This window comes from Eulemur rufifrons, chromosome 8, assembly GCF_041146395.1.
Source record: "Eulemur rufifrons isolate Redbay chromosome 8, OSU_ERuf_1, whole genome shotgun sequence".
NCBI classification, from domain to species: Eukaryota; Metazoa; Chordata; class Mammalia; order Primates; family Lemuridae; genus Eulemur; species Eulemur rufifrons.
The window spans coordinates 42,210,402-42,231,260 of record NC_090990.1 but is presented as its reverse complement, the minus strand read 5'-3'; the positions used below and the strand labels follow the sequence as shown (position 1 = coordinate 42,231,260).

The 20,859-nt window shown below is 42.4% G+C and overlaps 1 protein-coding gene across 2 annotated transcripts in view; it reads right to left on the bottom strand.

The window, feature by feature from the left end:
- The window catches only part of C8A (complement C8 alpha chain), a 61,197-nt gene that overhangs the window by 29,900 nt on the left and 10,438 nt on the right, over positions 1–20,859 (bottom strand). For both annotated transcript variants that reach the window (XM_069480059.1, XM_069480058.1), the window contains exons 2-7: positions 17,129–17,222; positions 11,071–11,215; positions 9,936–10,083; positions 5,633–5,822; positions 3,490–3,690; positions 1,575–1,815 (exon numbers count right to left, since the gene is read on the bottom strand). In XM_069480059.1, coding sequence (XP_069336160.1) covers positions 1,575–1,815; positions 3,490–3,690; positions 5,633–5,822; positions 9,936–10,083; positions 11,071–11,215; positions 17,129–17,222 — 1,019 coding nt within the window. The remainder of the gene's footprint in view (positions 1–1,574; positions 1,816–3,489; positions 3,691–5,632; positions 5,823–9,935; positions 10,084–11,070; positions 11,216–17,128; positions 17,223–20,859) is intronic.

The window sequence follows — 20,859 nt, the reverse complement described above, 5'->3', positions numbered from 1 at the left end:
CCTCACCAGAAACTGAATTAATGCTCCCTTTCAAACTCCCCATCTTGTTTTGCACACTTATTATGGATTAAGCCCTGTGTTGAGTGCTAAAGAGATAAAAAAAAGTGTCAGGCATGATACTTGCTTTTAAAGATCTTGCTATCTAGATGAGGAGAAAAAATATCAACATTTGGAAAATTGGTTTTTAAAGACCAAACAGTGTGTAACTTATATGTATCTGTTGAAGAAAAGGAGAGGCCAGCCTGGGCTGGCACAATCAGGGAAACAACTTGAAACCAGGAATTTGAACTTGGCTTTGCAATATGGATAGATCTCTCGTCCTTCCACTCACCCATTGCCCAGGTCAGTGGTTCTCAAACTGCAGTGAGTGTTCAAACACACCATGCTTGGCCCACTCCAGAGTTTTTGACTTAGTTAGGTTTGGGAGAGGGGCCTGAGAATGTACATTTCTCACAAGTTCCCAGGTGATGCTATGCTTCCAGTTGGGGCCCACTCTTTGAGAACCGTTATTGTTGTAGGTCAGAGTGAGATCATGAACACAGTTGATCCCATGCTAAGGAATTTAGAGTTTATTTTTAGCCATTCATGATACTAGGCAAGGAAGCGATATCATCAGATCTGTGAAGCAGAAAAATCTGATGACAATGGCTGAGAATGGATTGAAAGGGGTGAGCCTGCCAGAGACCATGTAGGAGCCGGTGCAGTAATAAGTGGAAGAAGAGAGCCCAGCCCACCACCAGGAATGGAAATGGGGATGAGGGGAGGGATGAGAGAGAACAGAAGGGCTGTGGAAATCCACACAGGATGGAGAAGGAGGAGGAATCTGAAATGACCGGGTTTTTAGCTTCATTAATTAACCACATGGTTGTTCCATCGACCAAGAATCTACATTTATTTTTTTATTTTTTTTTTTTTTTGAGACAGAGTCTCACTCTGTTGCCCAGGCTAGAGTGAGTGCCGTGGCGTCAGCCTAGCTCACAGCAACCTCAAACTCCTGAACTCAAGCGATCCTCCTGTCTCAGCCTCCCGAGTAGCTGGGACTACAGGCATGCGCCACCATGCCCGGCTAATTTTTTCTATATATATTTTTAGCTGTCCATATAATTTCTTTCTATTTTTAGTAGAGATGGGGTCTCGCTCTTGCTCAGGCTGGTCTCGAACTCCTGAGCTCAAACGATCCGCCCACCTCGGCCTCCCAGAGTGCTAGGATTACAGGCGTGAGCCACCGCGCCCGGCCGAAGAATCTACATTTAAAATAATTTTTCACATTTTAAATAACAAAATCCCCCAGATTCTTTATTTTTAAAGAGGTAACTATGATGTAATAGGAAACCCAGAGTTTTGGGGTCTAGACAAGTCTGGGCTCAAATCCTGTTTGTGATGCTTATTAGCAAGTCATTTCACCCTTCTGGATCTCAAATCTCTGGAAATAATACTACTTATGCAACCCTGTAGAGTTGTCATGAAAACTAAATGAGATCACCCATAACTCATAGTCAGTACTTAGAGAACTGCAAACCGTGTCTTGGTGTCTGTGTGGACCACTGTGTGCATAAAGCTTCTGCTCTACTTACCAAGGGATTTCATTTTTTGATTGTCAAGGACCAGGATATATTCGTAAGTGCCACCCATGGATCCAGACGTGATGTAATGGGTGCCATAGTCATCGATGAACTTGGCATACATGCCGTAATCGTACTGCTCCGGAAGCTCCATTAACGACTGCAGCATTCCCTCATCCAGCATGATATTGTCCCTCCTCATCTTAAAATGGGCAGTCTGCACCTTTGTGGAAATTCTCATGAAGCTGTATTGCTGCCAACAACCGCCGTTGAATGAGGCAAAAGAACAAAGAGAGCATACATTTTATCACATGAGATAGTGCAAAAGGTCAGCGTTTAGTAGCTGTTGGAAATACACACACACACAAACATAAATACATATAATGGAGTATTATCATATTTTATAAGCATATGTTAGACACCGACATGTACCAGACTTCTGTCACACCTTCATCTCTGTTCCCACGGCCACTGCCCAGGTCAAATTCTCATCAACTATCACCTAGGTTAGTTACTAGGTTAGTCACTACGGTGGCCTCTTTACTGTGCTGCATGCCTCTGTTCTGTCCCCAGTGCACTCTCACCTCCACACATCCCCTTGCACTAATCAAAGCACGGCATTATGCAAACTCCTACGCAAATATTATGCATATATTAAAAATTATGCTTAGGATGTCTTTGATGACATGATGACATGTCACTTAGTTTAATTCATTGAACAAATATCTATTGTGCCTATAGTTGCATGCAGAGGATATAGTCTTAAATGAGATAGGCCCCTGCCCTCATGGAGCTTACGTTCTAGTGGTAATCTCATATGACTAAGTAATAAAGAAAAGCAGGATCCTTGGACAATAGTATAAATAAGACATAGCACCAGGGGACTGTTGGATTGGTTTTACAGGAAGATGGTCATCTATGAACATTACTTCCAGGTAATAAGAGCCTTGATTCAAAGTGATGATGAAAATATGAAGAGGCCACCTACTTTTAGCAAAGTCCACATTAACATGCTATAGACAGACCCCCAAACAATGCAGTACTTTATCTTCAGATGAATAGCTATTCAGTGGCAAAGCTCTAGAAATCAATTTATGTTTGTTGAATAAGTTAATTTTTATAAATGCATTTTCATCGTTCAAGATAATTTTTAAATCCCAGCTAGATCCACAGTCCTGGTGTCAATGTTATTGAGGTTTTTTGATAAATTTCTAATCAATTCAACAAATATTTCTCTAGGCCCTGATTCTCTCTCCATCCTTGTCACTCCCTACTTTGGTTCCCCACCTGCACTTCAGCCAGCTGAAACACTTTGCATCCCAGTGCGTGGGCGGCATTCTCGTCTCCAGGCCTTCGCACAGACTGATCCAGCCTAGGGCACCCTCCTGCAATTACACCTCCCTTTGGACAACCTATGCTAGTCTTTAGATCTCAGCTCACAGGGATGCCCCTTCCTCAAGGAAGCATGTCTTGAGCCCTCAGGGTAATAGGCACTTAGTGGTTAATGTTTGATGGATTAATGAAAGATTTTTTTTTTTTTTTTAAGCATGCCAGACCTCCTGTCTATTTAGAAAAGCAAGGCTTGGTTTAGAATTCTTCCAACTCAAATTTAGAAGGCCTGGCAATTTCTCTTTAACACATTACCATTCTACACATTTCCCTATATGCTCCAGGTAACCATGAAAAAGGATAGGAGGGTGAAGTGATAAGAGTTCTAGTCTTATCATTCAATTTTATTCCCTTTGTGATGATTCTGTGTGTGAAAGCATAATAAGAAAAACAAACCTGATTACCACTGATCAGACATTTCCAATTACACAAGCAAATTAAGGTTCAATTACTACTGTACTTTTTAATGCAATTAAGGTAATATGTGTTCAGTGTAGATTATGGGATACTATGAGACAGAGACATTATGTTTTAATACCTTCTCATTATAGTTGCTTAACTTATTCAAGAATGAAGAGTCTTCTGACATGGATACACCTACACCCACCATTACAGAGCTGCCGGATGGGCCTACACCAATGGTCACTCCACTCGACTTAAACTTGTCCTCTTTTACTTTAGAAAGAAGGTCATTTGCATCATCGTACAACTCTGAGGAGATTCCAGTATCAGCCCGAGGCTGAAAACAAACAAATAGATGTTAGCTTTGTGAATATAGAGCCATTTTCCAATTCATATTTTGTACTTAAATCTTTGTTTTGCAAAATACCTAAAGTTTCATATTATTGTAAGTAATTCTTTTATAAGGCTAATCTGGGTATCAGATTGATACTAAAATACAGAAAATGCAGCAGTGTTAGTGTTTAGTGGTACTGCTAAAATGTTTATATACCATGTGCATGTACACACACACACACACACACACACACCATTCTGATCAAATGTTACATTGTTCAAGTGTGGATTTCTTTCCAGCTGGCTCATCCTTCCTGGAGAGAAGGCAGGCCAGTGGCTTGTCCTTGCAATGGGGAGATACAGAAAGCCACGCCTGGGCACAGACTCGGGGGTAAAGGAGCAAAGGAAGCTGTGCAGATCACGATTGTCCAAGGCAGCGGTGTCTTTAGTTCTGCCCACAAATGTTGGGTCATTTCATTCCAGGCACATTACAGGGTTGCATTTCTCTGCTGACTTGAACTGAGACACAGTCTTGTGCTTTGCTTGAGCCAATGAAGCAAGCCTTAAGGGCCTGCGAGGAGCTTCTCAGCAATCATAAGAGCATGTGTTGAGATGGAGCCCCCGTTATTTTGAGTCCCTGAGTGTCCATGACGATTAGCTTCCTTTCTCCCTGAGGACAGACAAGTAGCACACGCAAGGCATCGTTGCTTCCAGCTGCTGAGATCTGAGAATTCTTTGTTCCCAAGGCATAGCCTAGTCTGTCTTGCCTGATACATAGACCCTAGACCTTCCTTGAGATTGGGAACATAGCATTGGCTATGTCTTCCAGCTTGGCTTACCATAAGCCTGATATGGGGCAGGGGTGGGTGTAGGGTTTAGGGAGCAAACTTCTTAAAACAGACCCCATAAGCCTGGACTTATCTTCTGTCAATACTTTTCTCTTGAGAGAAACTTGGGGGAGGGGAGGATGTGACTAGATAACTATTCAGAATCCTGGGGTCCTGCCGTCTCTCTCTGTAGTTACACTGTATTCAGTCTGTCCTCTCCTCTAAATCATGTATAGCCTGGGCTTAGTTCAGACAGAGCTGGGTTTGAATCTTACCTCTGCAGTATACTTTGGGCCTGATACTTTATCCTTTTATCACGCTCTCTTTTTATATCTAAAATGGGATGATGATAACATCTATCTCATTGTGTTGTGGGGATTAAATGGGAGAATTTATGTGGAAGTAGAGATCCAATACATGGTCAGCATTCAGTGAGGTTTGCTGTATGGACGTCTCACCCACAGGATGATGGGTACAGAAATGGATGGCTCTGAGCAGGCTCTGGACTGATCATGAGCTATGTGATGCTCTAAGTGACCAGGAGACCACAGGAGTTTAGAGGTAGAGGGAATCTTAGGGATCATGAGTAATTTCATAGCTCTTTTGAACAGAAGAATCTTTCATCAAACAAAATCACATACAACAAGCCAAGATATGAAAATGATCAGTGTGAGCTGCCCTTGGGCATAGTTGGGGCATAGGTCTCAGAACCCTGCCCATGTATGCCCTGTCTGGCCGCCACTTCACAGATTAGGACCTGGGCCAGGGACGGGCAGTGAGTTGCTTGAGGTCTTACGCAGTTCTAGTCTAACACAGCCACAACTTGGAAATAGATATCCTGACTGGCAACCCAGAGAACAGGGCCCCAGATCTATTTAATCAATCTTGGCAGGCAGCCCAGATTTAACAGACGGGTGGCCCCCTTTCTGCTACGCCTCTCGGTGCCTCTCAGCAGCCTTCAACACGGAGCACGTGTGGGGCAGGCACAGAAGGGCCTTCAGCCCCCAGCAAGCTCCAAGGGAAATCAAAGCTTCCAGAGCAAGACATCTCCATCAGCAGTCCTCTCCCTCCCTGCCACCCAGCCTACGGGGGCCTGAGAACCTGCCTGTTCAGACTTACTTCAAAGTGGTACTTCAGGAAGTTGTAGGGTTTCCGGAAGTACTTCTCATCGTCTCCGTAGTAGAGCTGCTCACAGGTGGGGTCGTACCGAAGTTCTCGCCACTCCCCATTGTATACTGTCTCGCACTGGCCCCCGTAATACCTGGCGTCATACACGCTCTGAGTTTCTTTCTGGGTCAGGATATTGTACCTAAATCGAAAAAGCAGCTTCTGCGAGAGAGCATTGGAAAGGCAAAGGTAGCATAAACTGTCATTCTTTGGAAGAGGTCGCTGGTTCAAGTGGTAGTTTCTCAATCTGTGTTCTATGGCGTCCTAGGGTTCCTCCAAGTAGCTTAAGGGCCACTTTAGGTAACACTGGGAGACTGAGGGGGCTGGCTTGAGCCCCCAGGTTCTCTTTAACCAGAACATCTAGACAGCTCCATTCAGCATCCAGAATAATGCTTCCACATAACAGGCACCCCTATATAGTTGTTGAGTAAGATAGAAATATGCACAATTATCATAAGTCCAAGCACAGGAATCAGACAGTCTGGGGCCATTTCCCCGCTCTGCTACATCAAGCTGTGTGACCTCAGGCAAATCATTTAACCTTTCTGTGCCTCAGTTTAGTCATTTGTAAAAAGCAGTTAATAATACTACCACCTTCGTAGAGTTAAATATAGTTGAAACATGTAAAGGAGTCTTAACTGTCCTCAGCGTAATTAAGTACTGAGTAAATGTTGCTGCTGTGGTTATTGTTAGTATTATTTCACAAAAGAGCTGTGCTGCTACAAAGTAAGTTTGAAAGATCGGGTGTAACTGACAGGGCTAAGGTTGAGAATCTAAGCCTCAGAAAGGCTATTGTCTTCGAGTCAGCTTGGGATGTCAGAGGGTGCACAGTTTGAAAGTCAGGGAGACTCCTGTTTAATTTCCACTCTTCCACTTACTAGCTGTGGGACTTCGAATGCCTTCTAGCAGATCTCTGAAGTTCATTTGCCTCATTTAAAGAACAGATATAATAATACCTACCTCTCATGGTTTTTGTGAAGTCTAAATGAGAGCATTAAATTAAAGCAGAAGTAAAGTTGATAGTACATATTAGGCATTCAACAAATGGTACTTATTTTTCCCTAGCCAAATATTCTTCCAGAAATATTTTCCCATACTTTCCTCTCCGGAGTATTTAAAATCTATTGTCCAGGTTCCGTGTTTTAGGACATGGATGGTTTTACCATATTTAGGTAAAATACAATGTCAAGCAAATGAAATACAGGTTTAATTTTCTACGAAGGGAAAGTTAACACAACAAAAACATTAGAGTTGGCTAAGAGCTCTAACACCCGACAATCAAAGCCTCTTATGTTACAGATAATAAAATTATTACTTTTGTTTATCTCTCAAACTCCTATTTAGGCTTTAAGACCCAACTCACACATTGCCTCCTGTCCAGTCTTCTTTGAATGCTTTGGACAGATAAGTGTTCACTCCTCTATCTTCCCATGACATGCAGTGACTACCTGTGGCATAGCATTGATCACAATTATTTACGCCCTCTGTGAAAAAGGCACAAAGGCAGAAAAGGAGTGGAGGATAAACTGTGAATAAAACCCACCTCAAAGGAATAGACGGATAATTATAGAGCACCTGGCAGGTCATAGAAATTCAACGTGTGTTAACTTCCTTCTTCTCTTCCTTCCTCCATCTCTTTCTTCATATTAGTGGAAGTGATGTAATAATAGCTATGATGAATTGAATACACACTCTACTAGACATTTAGCTTGATTAGCTTTCAACCTCATGACAATTTCGCAAATGCAGAAATTGAAGCTCAGAAAAATTAAGTAACTTGCCTGTAGTCACAGCTGGATTTTTTCCTAGATTTTGTTGACAGTAAAATCTGGATTCCCTTCACTCCCCCTGCAGTTTCTATCTTCCCACCCACCGAACATGCTTCTGCCTGTAGTTTATAAATAGAGCCCCTCCAACAGACCAAACAAAAACTCAAAGGAACAGTAAGCCCTAAGATTGTATTATAACCTCTAAGCGTAAATAAAGCCTACATGTATTTGGAAAAGCTGTTGCAAAAGCCCCAGTGAAAATGAAAAGACATGGTCAAAAAAGTGCTGCTTTTGGAAAACTACTATGCAGAAATATTCACACATGCGTACAAAAATATGTGTATAAGAATGTTCATTGCAGCATTGCTTATAAAAGGAAAAAATGGGAAAGAATCTAATTATCTTTCAATAGGAAGCAGTCAAATAAATTACCCTATAGTTATGCTATAGAAGAGGAGTCAGCAAACTTTTTTTTTTTTTTTTTTTTTATAAAGGGCTAGATAGTAAGTATTTTAAGCTTCTCAGGCCATAGGGCTGTGTTGCAAACACTCAGCTCTGCCCTTGCAGGGCAAAAGCTATGTTCTGATAAAACCTTATTTACAAGAACAGCAGGCTGAATTTGGCCTTCAGGCCATAGTTTGCTGATCTCTGTTATAGAACACTATGCAGCTTATTAAAAAGAGATTGAAAATGTAAAAGGAAATCTTAAATATGTACTATTAAGTGAAAAAATACAAGTTATAGACAATATGTATCATATGGTCACATTGATGTAAAATAGACCTGTGTCTATAATGTACAGTACACATAGGGATATTTTCCATGCAATGTATATTGTCAATGCATTTTTTTTACGTGATCTGGAAGTATCTACATCAAACTATCGACTGGGTCAGCTCTAGGCAGGGGAGAGAGGGCAACTGGGTGGGGTTCTGTTGGGGGAGGTGAAGGAAGACTCTCAATTCTTACCTCAAACCTGTATCACTTCTCTAACAAAAGATGAAAATTGAAAACTGGGAGATGCTTAAATTAGGAAAAAGTAAGATATCAAGAAAAGTCTTTGTGATCTGAGAGGAACAGAAGGACTATCAAAATGTCAGCTGTTGGAGTGGAGGAAGGGCCGTTTTGCTGGTTTTAGTATTTGGTGTGGGTAAAGCACCAGAAAATGTATTTGAAATGCTCCTCGTTGAATCATAGGAGCACAGGGTCATGGTTTGTGACCTCTTTGCCAATGAAAAGGGGATTGTTTTTCAGCTCAGCACCTCAGTATTTCAGCCTTCTACTCTGTTTATTCCGTGGTCACTTCTGAAATCAACAAGAATCCTCTTCAATTGACGTTATGGGCTAAGTTACGTCTTCCCAACATTTATATGTTGAAGCCCCAACCCTCAAAACCTCATATCATGAATGCATTTGGAAATAGAGTCCTTAAAGAGGTCATAAAGTTAAAATGAGGTCATTAGGCTGGTCATCCAAAGTGAGTGGTGTCCTTCTAAGAAGGGAAGTTAGGACACAGACACGTACAGAGGGAAGAATGTGTGAAGACACAGGGGGGAGCAGGCAGTCATTTGCAAGGCAAGGACAGAGGCCTCAGAAGAAACCACCCTGTGGACACCTTGACCTCCGACTTCTGGCCTCCAGAATTGTGAGAAAGTGAATTTCTGTTTTTTAAGCCACACAGGTTAAACATAACTACCACAACCCAGGTTATGGTACTTTGTTATGGTAATCCCAGAAAACAAATACAACTGGCCAGGAAGAAAACAGACTGTGCTCATCTTTTATAAGCAAGTGTCTACATGCACTTACAGGGTTCCATCTCAGCTAGTAGGTGGGCTGTGATCTCAGAACCGTTCAGTCCATAACACTAGGTAAGGAGTTATCCAGGTTAAAAATATGGGGAAGAAGATTCCAGAAAGCAGGAGCCAAGTTTATTAAGGCTCAAAAGGAAAGAGTATGATGCACGCAAGCAACTGAACCTAAATGATGAATAGAAGTTAGAATCAAGGCTGGTTTAATCAGATGAAGACAAAGAAACTGTGGAGGTTTAAGTAAGCAAAGTAGGTGTTAAAGGCTCTCTCTGTCTCACTGCTAGCCCTGGTTATACTAGCGACTACAGTGCAAAGCCAATTGTGAGCGGGGCTATTGGAAAGGACACTTGGTTCAGAGAAGAGCTTTTGGGGACATCAGGGAAGGCCTCATGGAAGAAGTGGCTCCTTAAAAGGGCATTAGAAATGGCACAGGGGTGAGAGGTGCTGAGCAATGGAGCAGGGACGGCTGAAAGGAGATGAGGACCCTCAGGCAGAGACGCAGAGGGGAGAGCATAGGCAGGGCCAGGTAGGTGGGACTGGGCAAGCCACCTTAGGGGCTGCCTCACAGGACACACTCCAGAGGAGCCCTCCAAAACAGTCCCTTTCTGTCCCCAAAATTAATACTCGTGATTGAAATCATCCCTGCTCCTAAACAGCCAGCAGGCAGGGACTCACCCCAAAGCTGCCTTCTCGGATCCTGGAATTGGTTCGTACTGGGTGCAGTCATCGTCAATGGCCCTGACATCTTCACAGTCGTCCTCATCAGAGCCATCAAGGCAGTCCCTGTCTCCATTACACACGAGGTGGCGTTTCAGGCAGCGACCTGAGAGAGGAGAGGCTGTGGCTGCTCTCTGGACTCCCCTCTCCCTCACCACCCACAGCCACGATCACCAAGTCCTTTCCACCCTGACAGCCCTCACATTGTCCCAGCCTCTCTCCGTCCTCACTGCCTCTGCCCTCCTCCCCAGCCTCGTGAGCTCCCGCCTGCAGCCCCCAAGCTCAGGCCTTGCCCAAGTCTCTCTCCCAGCCTCTGCATTGCAGCCCCTGGTAATCTTTCTAAAATACCAACCTAGCCATGTCACCCCCTCACTCTGTATCCTACAGTAGCTCCCCACTCCTCCTCTTCCAAATGCAACAGTCTGACCCCTGGTTACCTACCCAACCTCTGGTTCCCTCAGTGACCCATCACCTGCCTCTCTTCCCAAAGCTCTGATGCTGCAAATATTCTGCACTGATTAGGAGTCCCCGATCCCCATGATTTTGTGTGTTCTTTCTCCTAGAAAGTTTTATTTTATTTTCCAACTCTCAGCTTAAGTATCATTTTGAAGCCTGCCCTGACTCCCCAGAGTAGTTTCGGGCACCTCCTACTGGACAGTCCCCCTGGGCCATGTGCATACAACCACTGCAATGGCTGTACAGTGTATTGTAATAGACTCCTCGAAGGTGTCTCTCCCAAACAGACTAGGAGTCCCTCAAGGTCAGGTGCAATATTTTTTAATCTCTATATTAACAACGGGTAGCACACTGCCTGGCACATAATATGTTCCTAACAATATTTGTTCAATGAGTAGATAGAAGAATGAATGACCTGTGCATTTTCTAACAGCTATTCCTATAAACTTGAACCAAAATTACTTGGGCTACTGACTTGGTTTAAAAATGCAGATTCCTGGGCCCCATCCCAAACCTACAGAATGGCAGCCTCTAAGGGAAGGGCTCAGGAGTCTGCATTCTAACAAGCTCCCTGGGAAAGTGTTTTGCATGCTACGTTTGACAAGCACAGCTGTCTTCCCACTGGAAGGCTACTCACCTGTCTCCTTACACTGGAAATCCTGTCCACATTGTGCTTGGCTTTGACAAGCTGTGGGACTGGAACAGCTGGCTTGATCCCAGACATCCCCACTGCAGATGGTTCCCCCAAACTTGTTTGGCTGCAAGAGGCTCCGGTATCGGTACTAAATCAGATTTTTGAACCAGACACATCTTTGTCAATCAATCAACCGAGATTTGTGCAGGCAGGTGTCAGCTCAACATGAGAAATAACTAATGATTGAGAACTGCCTACAAAACTGTCTTTTGAGGGGATGGATGTGCATAAACAGTGGTGTTCAACCAGAGGTGGCACCATCCCCAGCTGGAATATTGAATAGGGCCTCCAAACATCAAAGGAAAGCCTGGGACAAGATATTTCTAGAGTCTGTCTACTTGCTAGGATGGATCTCCGCTTCTCCTTCTTCAGCCAGTTAAATTCCTATTCACTTCTCAAGATTCATGGTTTTACTTTGCTGGAGAGCCTAACATATGCTGCAAGTTTGAGAGTGTCCCTCTCTCCTGACACATGTCACCTGAGGCTGTGATTGAGCACCCACTTATTTGTCTGTATCTCCCACCAGTCTGTGTGTGATTTGCCTACGGGTGTAGGAGCCATGAAGGGAGGAACATGTCTGATTTGGCTTCATACACTTGTCACTTGACTTACAGTCAGGTACACAGGAGTTACTTTTGGAAGTCATTTGTTGCTTTTCCTTTGTGGCATTTCTTCTGGACACAGCCTTCCTCCCTTACCTTAGAACATATCTTGTACAGTTCAGGTGGGGATGACCTCACCGCCTCGGTCACAGGGATGTGTGGGTATAAACCAGGCCCTGCCAACCAGAGTGCCACATCCGCCTAGGTATAATGACTGTTTAGGAATTGGCACGTGACTCAACCCAGGCTGACCATGGTCCTTTCTGGGGATTTTCTTTTTGGAAAAGATAGGTGCTTTTTTTATTGGAGTTGCTGGGAATTGTGGACATTAAGTGATCAATCATCTCGCCTATCATGTTGAAAGAGCCCATTCAAGACACAGACAAAGAGAGCTCTGAAGACATCATCTGAGTGCCTGGGGCCAACCTTGACTGCAGATGAATAAATACTTGTTTGATGGAAGGAAAGAATGAAGATGCATACCTGTCTTGGGGCCCTAGGGTTTCCTGATAATGCTTTCTATGGAGTATATGGTGTTAGGCACTAGTGTAGAAGGAGGAAGATGAAGACTAGCATATTCACAGAAATATGAGGTCCTATCCCTGCCTTCAAGAAGCTTAGTGTTTAGCTGAGGAGATAAAATGTGTAGCAATACAAGCATGCTGCATGCAGAACATGCACACCGAGTGTCCGATCCAGGAACAGGCAGCCCTGTATTTTCTGCTTCCTGTTTCCTTGGCTCAGCCCACAGGCCCTTCCTTCAAAAATGTTAGTATGTAAACAAGAAAGCAATGATTTGAGCAGCAAGAGAAGTGAGCTCCTGACCTGAATCCATTTCTTACTTGCTGTATGAAGTATCAGGGCCCCATTCTAGGTGCCTCAGTTTCTAGATCTGTAAAATGAGGTGGTTGACCTCAGTGGCCTAGTACACTTGCTAATGATTCTTTCACCTGTGTCCTACAGTTGAGCATGAGGATTAGACGGACTTGGGTTCAGAGCCCAGATTTGCTTACCGACTGACCAAGTCACTTACCTTTCCTGAGGTCTGTTTTCTAGTATGTAAAATGGGTGTCATGGCACCTCACCTTGAAAGGACTCTATGAGCTCTAAGTGAGAGAATGTATGAAAAAGCTCCTAGCCATGTGCCTGGTATATCATTGGTACTCAATCAACAGAGGTGGTTTTCACATGGTTATTGGTATCCACACAGTCTTTTCTGGATGATTCCAGTGGGTGAGTTGAGGAGAAGAGCAGCTTACCTCTCCTTTTGCCCACCTCTGTCTAAGTAACCTGCTCATTAGCAAAGGGGCAGAGCAGGCAAGGAGGCGAAGATTGGACCTGGCCATTTGCCTGTCCTGCCTTTCAGTTCATAACAGCGCTAAGAGGTTTGTAAACTCTGTGGGAAGAGATTATAGTCAATGATCAATTTGGGAATGTCAGGATATTTCAATTTTCCACCCACACTCCCGCCCCTTGGCACAGCAAATAAAAGAGTGATCAGCATACAAATGTAGAGTCAATTTTCTTTCTTGCTCTTTCAAAAAGTTCATTAGATTTTTAAAACCTGTAGTTACCAACATGATAATGGTGATGGTAGCTACCATTTATTGAGTGCTTACTCTTGGCCGCTTTACATTCTTTACATTATTTAATCTTCACAAGTTTATGAGGTTTGAGTGTTATTACAAATCCCATTTCAAGCTAAGTGAGAATTCCAGCTCTGCCACTTAGTGTATATGCATCACTAGGTAAACTACTGACCATCTCTGATCCTCAGTTTTCTCATTTATAGAGTAAGATATATCTGAGAGTGTTGCAAAGGTTAGTGATAATACATGTGAAGGAACTGGCACTTTGCCTGGCTTCTGGTACATACTCCGTAATAGTAGTTACCAATATCGTCATCATTCCTGTAGCCAGTTGTCGGGCTACTCCAGAAGGAATTGGCGTCAGCGACTGTTAATGTCACTCATGACTCTGAAGAATAATTGAGGGAGGCAGTAGAGTACAGTGATTAGCCACTCAGGATTTTTGGAGTCAGACTGACCAAGTTTTAAATCTAGGCTCTGCCACTTTCTTAACGGGTGACCTAAACAAAGTGGATGGTGGTATCTATCATTGACATTTATAGTTGGCTGTGGAGGTCGACTATTTAAAGCATTAGCACAGTGCCTGGTACCTAGAAATTATTTAGTAAGTGAAGACTGTTACTGCCATTATCATCCTTCCTATGGCACCTACACATAGAATAATGGTGCAAGCCATAGGGTTCATTCCCATCAGTTCCCTGTTCTCCAGGTTGCTATCAAATAATGAAGATACTGTGTTGCAGGAAGGTTGATGCCAACACTCCCTAAGGGACTTCTCCGTGCTATTGCCTGTGGTTGGCATCATTAAGACATAATTTTCTTTTCTAGCTAGTAGATGATGTTTCTTTCCAGAAATGCATATCTTTGTTTGGGTGATTCTGAGACAGAGAAACATATTAATAAAAAGAAACTAGGTTTTGATTTGCATTTCCCTGATGATTAGAGATGTTGAACATTTTTTCATATGTTTGTTAGCCATTTTTATATCTTCTTTTGAAAAATTTCTATTCATGTCCTTTGCCCACTTTTTGATAGGGTTGTTCGATTTTTTCTTACTGATTTTCCTGAGTTCTAAATAGATTCTTGTTATCAGTCCTTTATCTGATGTGTAGTATGCGAAAATTTTTTCCCATTCTGTAGGTTGTCTGTTTACTCTCATGACTGTTACTTTGGCAATGAGATATCACTTATCTCCAGTGAGAATGGCCTTTATCAAAAAATCCCATAACAATACATGTTTGCGTGGATGTGGAGAGACAGGAACACTCATACACTGCTGGTGGGACTGTAAACTAGTGCAACCCCTGTGGAAAACAATATGGAGATACCTTAAACAGATTCAAGTAGACCTACCATTCGATCCAGCGATCCCATTATTGGGCATCTACCCAGAAGAACAAAAGTCATTCTATAAAAAAGACACCTGCACCCGAATGTTTATAGCAGCACAATTCACAATTGCAAGGATGTGGAAACAACCCAAATGCCCATCAATTCAGGAATGGATTAGCAAAATGTGGTATATGTATACCATAGAATATTATTCAGCTATAAGAAATAACGATGATATGGCATCTTTTTGGTTCTCCTGAAGAGAGTTGGAACCCATTCCATTAAGTGAAGTATCCCAAGAATGGAAAAATAAGCACCACATATACTCGCCAGCAAACTGGTTTTCCTGATCATTACCTAAGTGCACATTTGGGAATAACACCAATTGGGTATCGGACAGAGGTGGGGGCCGGGGGGAGGGGATGGGTGTATACCTACTTGATGAGTGCGATGCGCACTGTCTAGGGAATGGACACGCTTGAAGCTCAGACTCGGGGGGATGGGGGGGCATGGGCAATATATATAACCTGAACTTTTATACCCCCATAATGAGCTGAAATAAAAAATAAATAAATAAATAAAAAGAAACTAGGGTAGTCTTTCACTTAAATAATTAACAGAATTTAATTATTTTAAGGAATACTTTTAAAAACACGTGTCCTTTTGAGTCACTAAGAAAGTAATTCCATTCTGATCTAAACTACAAGTCATTCATTTGTGCTGACTATCTGCTGTCTAAACTGAAACACGTGAGAAAAGTTTAGTTTAGGACGTATAACAGGTTGAATAATGTCCACACAAAATATCAAGTCCTAACCCATGGAATTTATAAATGTTACCTTATTTGGAAAAGGGGTCTTTGCAGATTTATTAAGAATTTTGAGATGAGGAGATTCCACTGGATTACCTGGGTGGCACCAAATGCCATCACAGTGTCTTGTAAGAAGAAGACACACACACAGAGGAAAAGACACCTGGAAGAGGAGATGGCAGCATGGCCAGGGAGGCGGAGACTGGAGTGATGCAGCCGAGGGTTAAGGACTGCCAATAGCCACCAGAAGTTGAAAGGGGCAAAGAATGAATTCTCCCCTGGAGACGTCAGGAGGGAACATGGCCCTGCCGACACCTTGATTTCAGACTCCTGGCCTCCAGAACTTTCTCTTGTTTTAAGCCACCAAGTTTGTGGCAATGCATTAAAACTGACTCGGGAAACTAATACAGGATATCATAGCAAAATGAGAATTTGGGGGCCAGACACTTGTAGTCTAGGATCTTTGGCATTTCTCAGAGACGGGAAAGGCAGAATAATGAATTTTAGGCCTCGATTGAATAAACTAGGTCCAAATTGTGTGTGTTTCCACCACTTAATAGTGCTGTTATTTCGAATAACTCATCAGAGACATTCAGAGCACCACTGTGTCTACCTGAGGGGTGGATCTGGAGGCAGGATGACCATCTGCAGGCCCTGCAAGAGCTCAGGTGAGAGGAGAGCAGGATGGACTCCGGGCAATGGGAGGGGGGTTGCAGAGGCAGGCACAGATAGTAGCTAGAGAAACAGCTAACATTTTGTTGAACGCTTGCTCTGAGCCAGACGGCATCTTGCACACATTACTCACTTAGTGCTCATAATAATTCTATAAACCCCATTCATAGACAAGGAAACTGAGGCACAGAGAGAATTAAAAAATTATCCAAATTAACATAGCAGTTAAGGGGCTATGTTAAATCTTAAACTGCAGAATTGAAGCTTAAACACTTCCACTCGGCAGTACTGTGCTATAGGCAAGGTTCAGGCAGTGGCGTGCCCCGTGGGGAAAGGAACATCCACTACAGGCATGTGTTGACTGAAGGGAATTTCAAAACAATGATAAGACAGAGTAGAAGTTAGACTGTATTTTGTTATCACGATAAGCCAGTGATTCTGAACCCCTCCCTGCCAGAGCAGACAGCTCCCAACGTCCCCCTTCCCTTCAAATGCCAGGGGGGTTCAGGATCCTTTTGGACCACTCAAAACCATTTAGATGGGCAAAATAGACACACCTTTGTTCACTGGCCCTTTCAGTTTCTGAAAGTGGAATCCTCGGGCGCACCCTTCCTGGTTTATCTAGCTACGCACATCGTTACTCGGCTCCCTGCCAGCAGCTTGGCATTTTGTTACTAATCCGTTAGTCCCCCAGATGACCCTCATTAGAGGGGAATAGATTGGCCAGGACCCAGAAAGGCCATTGGGGATAAATGTGCCCGTGTCCAGATGGCCTCTTTTCTGCCTCTGAGTCATTACATACACGTCATTTGCAGCCTCACCCAACAAAGCCTTGCAAATAAGAAATGAGTTTCAGCAGCCCTGTGCCCATGGCTTTCAAATACCCATTTCTCCCCAGACCCTTAGAATTGTAGCCCCAACTGCTTATCTCCATTTGAATGCCTAATGCACAAATCAAATATGAAATGGCCCAAAACTGTTTGTAAATGTCTTACCTTTTTGTCTTGGCATGGAAAGCAATCTGTCCACTCTGACCAGTTGCTCAGCTGGCAGGTAACTGCCGTGGGGGTAGCGGATCGACTTACTCTCCTAAAGAGAGGAAAGACCCCTGCATCAATTTGGAGAAACAAAGTTTAAGCGAAGGAGAAAACTGCACATTTCCCTTCCAGTAAAATATGGTTTGTAAGAAATGAGGAATGAACATTTATTATATTCCTATTATATGCAGGAATGGTGCTGGAGGGTTTATACAAATTATCCCTTTAATACTGTATCAATCCCAGGTGGGATGAGTACTGAAGAGGGCTAACAAATTTTGGAAAGTTTTGGAAAGCCAAAGTAGCACAAAGCTCAGTGATTCAGAACGTGGAAGAGGATTGAGTGAATCGTAACAACTTGCTGGCTTTGTTGTTGAGCAAGTTACTTAACATCTCTGAGCTGCAGCTTCCCCATCTGTAAAGCTGTGTTAAAAATAGCATTCCCTAATAGGGTTATTGAAAGTATGTTGAAATGCTTATGAAGTGTTTACTAAAGGTTGGCTTTTATTATTGCATGCTGAGACATTACATGATTGTCTCAATCTTTACAACAATCCTGGGAGATAAATACTATTAGCCCTATTTTATATACAGTATAAGAAAGCTGAGATTCCTAAAAACTAAGTTGCCTCTGAAGCAGTACCCCAGGAGTGACAGAGGCCAAATTTGAACTGGATGATTCAATGACAAAGCCTACTTCCTATTTCCAATCATCATGCTGTTTCATTTTACAAATCTGTCAACAGAAATGAAAGGATGTGTCTCCAAGGCCATGATCTTTTTTATCTCATGTTGCTTCCTCATAGGCTAAAAATCTCATTCAGGATCAGAGCACCAAGCCATGAGCTTGCCTGGCTGCAAATATTTGCCTCTCCCCTTAGCATTATCACTGCTGCTGCTGCAGCTTCAATACCAGGCAAGCCCACTGGGCAAAGTAGGAAGACTGTCTGTCACCACCAGAATTGCCACAGCCTCAGAGAGCCAGGTAGCCTCTGCTGTGATGAATGACACAGTCATCTCCTGAGTGCAGGGGAAAAAGTATTTCCAATCTCATGCTAATTATGCAGTGAGCTGCTACTCTTGATGAATGATGATACCGAGGTTGAAACCCTAGACAAGGAAATGAGGGATAGTCAGGAAAATTATGTTCATCTTTAATGTTGGTTCTCAAACTTTTGGTCTCAGGACCCCTTTATACTCCAGCTAATTACTGCGGACCCTGAAGAGCCTTAAATGGGATAGATCTATCAATATTCACGGAATTAAAAACAAAAACTGAGAGATTTTTAAAATATTTGTTTATCTAAAATTACAATAGCAAACTCATTACATGTTACCCTAATTCTACATTTTTGCAAATCCCTTTAATGTCTGGGTTAGTAGAAAGCAGCTGCTTTTTGCTTTTTCATTCACTCTGTTGCTGTATGTTGTTTTGGTTAAAGTCCATGAATAAAACCCAGCTTTACAAGGTCATGTACTTGAAAAACAGAGAAGTGTTTTAACGGTCTTTGTAGATGACTGCGGATATTCTCCTTTAGTATTACACCAAAACTTGACAAGTGGTGATTTCTTATGTTAGTTACAATGCTGAACCTGAAAGCATGTCAATGAATTTTTTTGTACTCTGTTACATTACAATCCATTGGTCTATATACACTTTGAATGGATCTTGTGCCCATGTACGATTTCTAAAACATCAGGCATTAGTAATTTGGAAAATAATAGTTCACTGAGTATGCATATTTCACAAATATTAACACATTTTACTATATAATATAAAAAAATCAAACTTGTTAATATCACCATTGATCTTATTAAGCTCATGGTGGTAGATTTATTTTCCAAAATTTTAATTTTCTCATGAAAGCTCAAATTTTGTCATTAGTAATAAATAGCGTTATTTGTTTTCTTGAAGTGATAAGCTCTCTAAATTTTTGAGACAATATATGCCAAATATCTAAGCCTGGATAACCATAGCTTTTCTGGCAATTATTTTCTCAAGTAAAAATGATGTTCCAGGAAGAAAGTGGTCTTCATGGATTGAACGTTTGTGTCTCCCCAAAATTGATATGTTGAAACCTAATCCTCGAAGTGATGGTATTAGGAGCTGGGGACTTTTGGAAGTGATTAGGTCATGAGGGTGGAGCCCTCATAAATGAGATTAGTGTCCTTATTAAAGAGACCACAGAGACTTCCCTTGACCCTTCTACCAGGTGAGAATACAGTGAGAAAATAGCCAACTATGAACCAGAAAGCAGGCCCTCACCAGACCCTGAACCTGCCAGCGCCTTGACCTTGGACTTCCCAACCTCCAGAACTGCAAGAAATAAATGTTTGTTGCTTAATCTACCAGTCCAGGGTCATTTGTTATAGCAGCCCAAACCAAGACAAGTGGCTATTTTGACTTAGAACTCAAAGAATTGCTCTTCCTCAAGACAACCATCATACTCAGTGTACGGGAAGTTCTTTATACATTCTTCCCATTCTGTCACATAGAATATTTAAATAACATCCATTCAAGGATTGCGATTTAATAACACTAACAATCCTTACTGCTTCAGTAATGACTTTAAGTAAAACAATTGTTTTCCTGTGCATTTGATGCCACTGCCTTGATTTTGACCAAGGCTGCAGCAGCTTTATCCACCAGTGCTTCTGTACTGGGCAAATATAAACACAGTGAAAAGGGCAAATAATGTCTTAGTATTATTGTGAAAACTGTTTTGAACTCATAGATGCCCAGAGAAGATCTTGGCAACTCCTTGGGGTCTGCAGACCACACTTTGAGAAACTCTGATGTATGAAATGAAGCTAGCATACACCAGCTTTACAATCCCTTGAAAGACAACTTCAGTGCCCAGCTCACAATCTTCCTGTCTTCCTCACTCTGGGAGATGGGTCAGGCCTATAAATGAGCCACCCAGTGCTTTGCCCTCTCAGTTCCTCCTTTTCCTTATCTCTAATAATCTTCTCTTCACTCCACTATCTTCCATGATCATTTTTTGGACTTTCTCACTCTCTGAAACAGCTCCTCCTCCAAATCACTAATTCATGAGTCACCTGTGAAGAGTTACTGGAGGCTCCACAGTCTCTTCTCCTTCTATTTTATATGCTCAAGGTATAAATGGTATCTTATACCACTGCACTTGTTCTTGGACTTCATTTAGACCTCCATTATCTTGACATCTAAGCTTCCTCCCTATCAGTAAGATCGCATTCTATCTTTCTTTCCCTTTAGAACCAGTTTTGATTCCATGATCCATCATTTCTAAATCTTACCTATACCCTAAACTCCTAGACCCCACTGTTCCCTCACTTACACCTACCTATAAAGCCCAACCATCTACCTTGGTTAACTCCTAGGTATCTTTCAGTCTCATCATGAGCATCAATCCCTTAGGGAAACATTTCCTAATACTCACACTAGTTAGATACGTCTTTTCATATGATTCGATCAATCTCTGCACATCTCAACACATCTTAATTATCACACTTGCAATATTTGTATAATTTTTTTCTTCTCCACGAGATTTTAAGCTCTATGAATCCAGGTACTATCTATATTTGCTACTGAACTCCCAGCACCTCTCATGGGCTAGACTCATGGAAAGTGCTCAGTAAAATATTTATGAAAGGGAAAAACAAAAAGGAAGGGAGAGAAAAGAAAGAATGAAACCAATTTCTGGGAA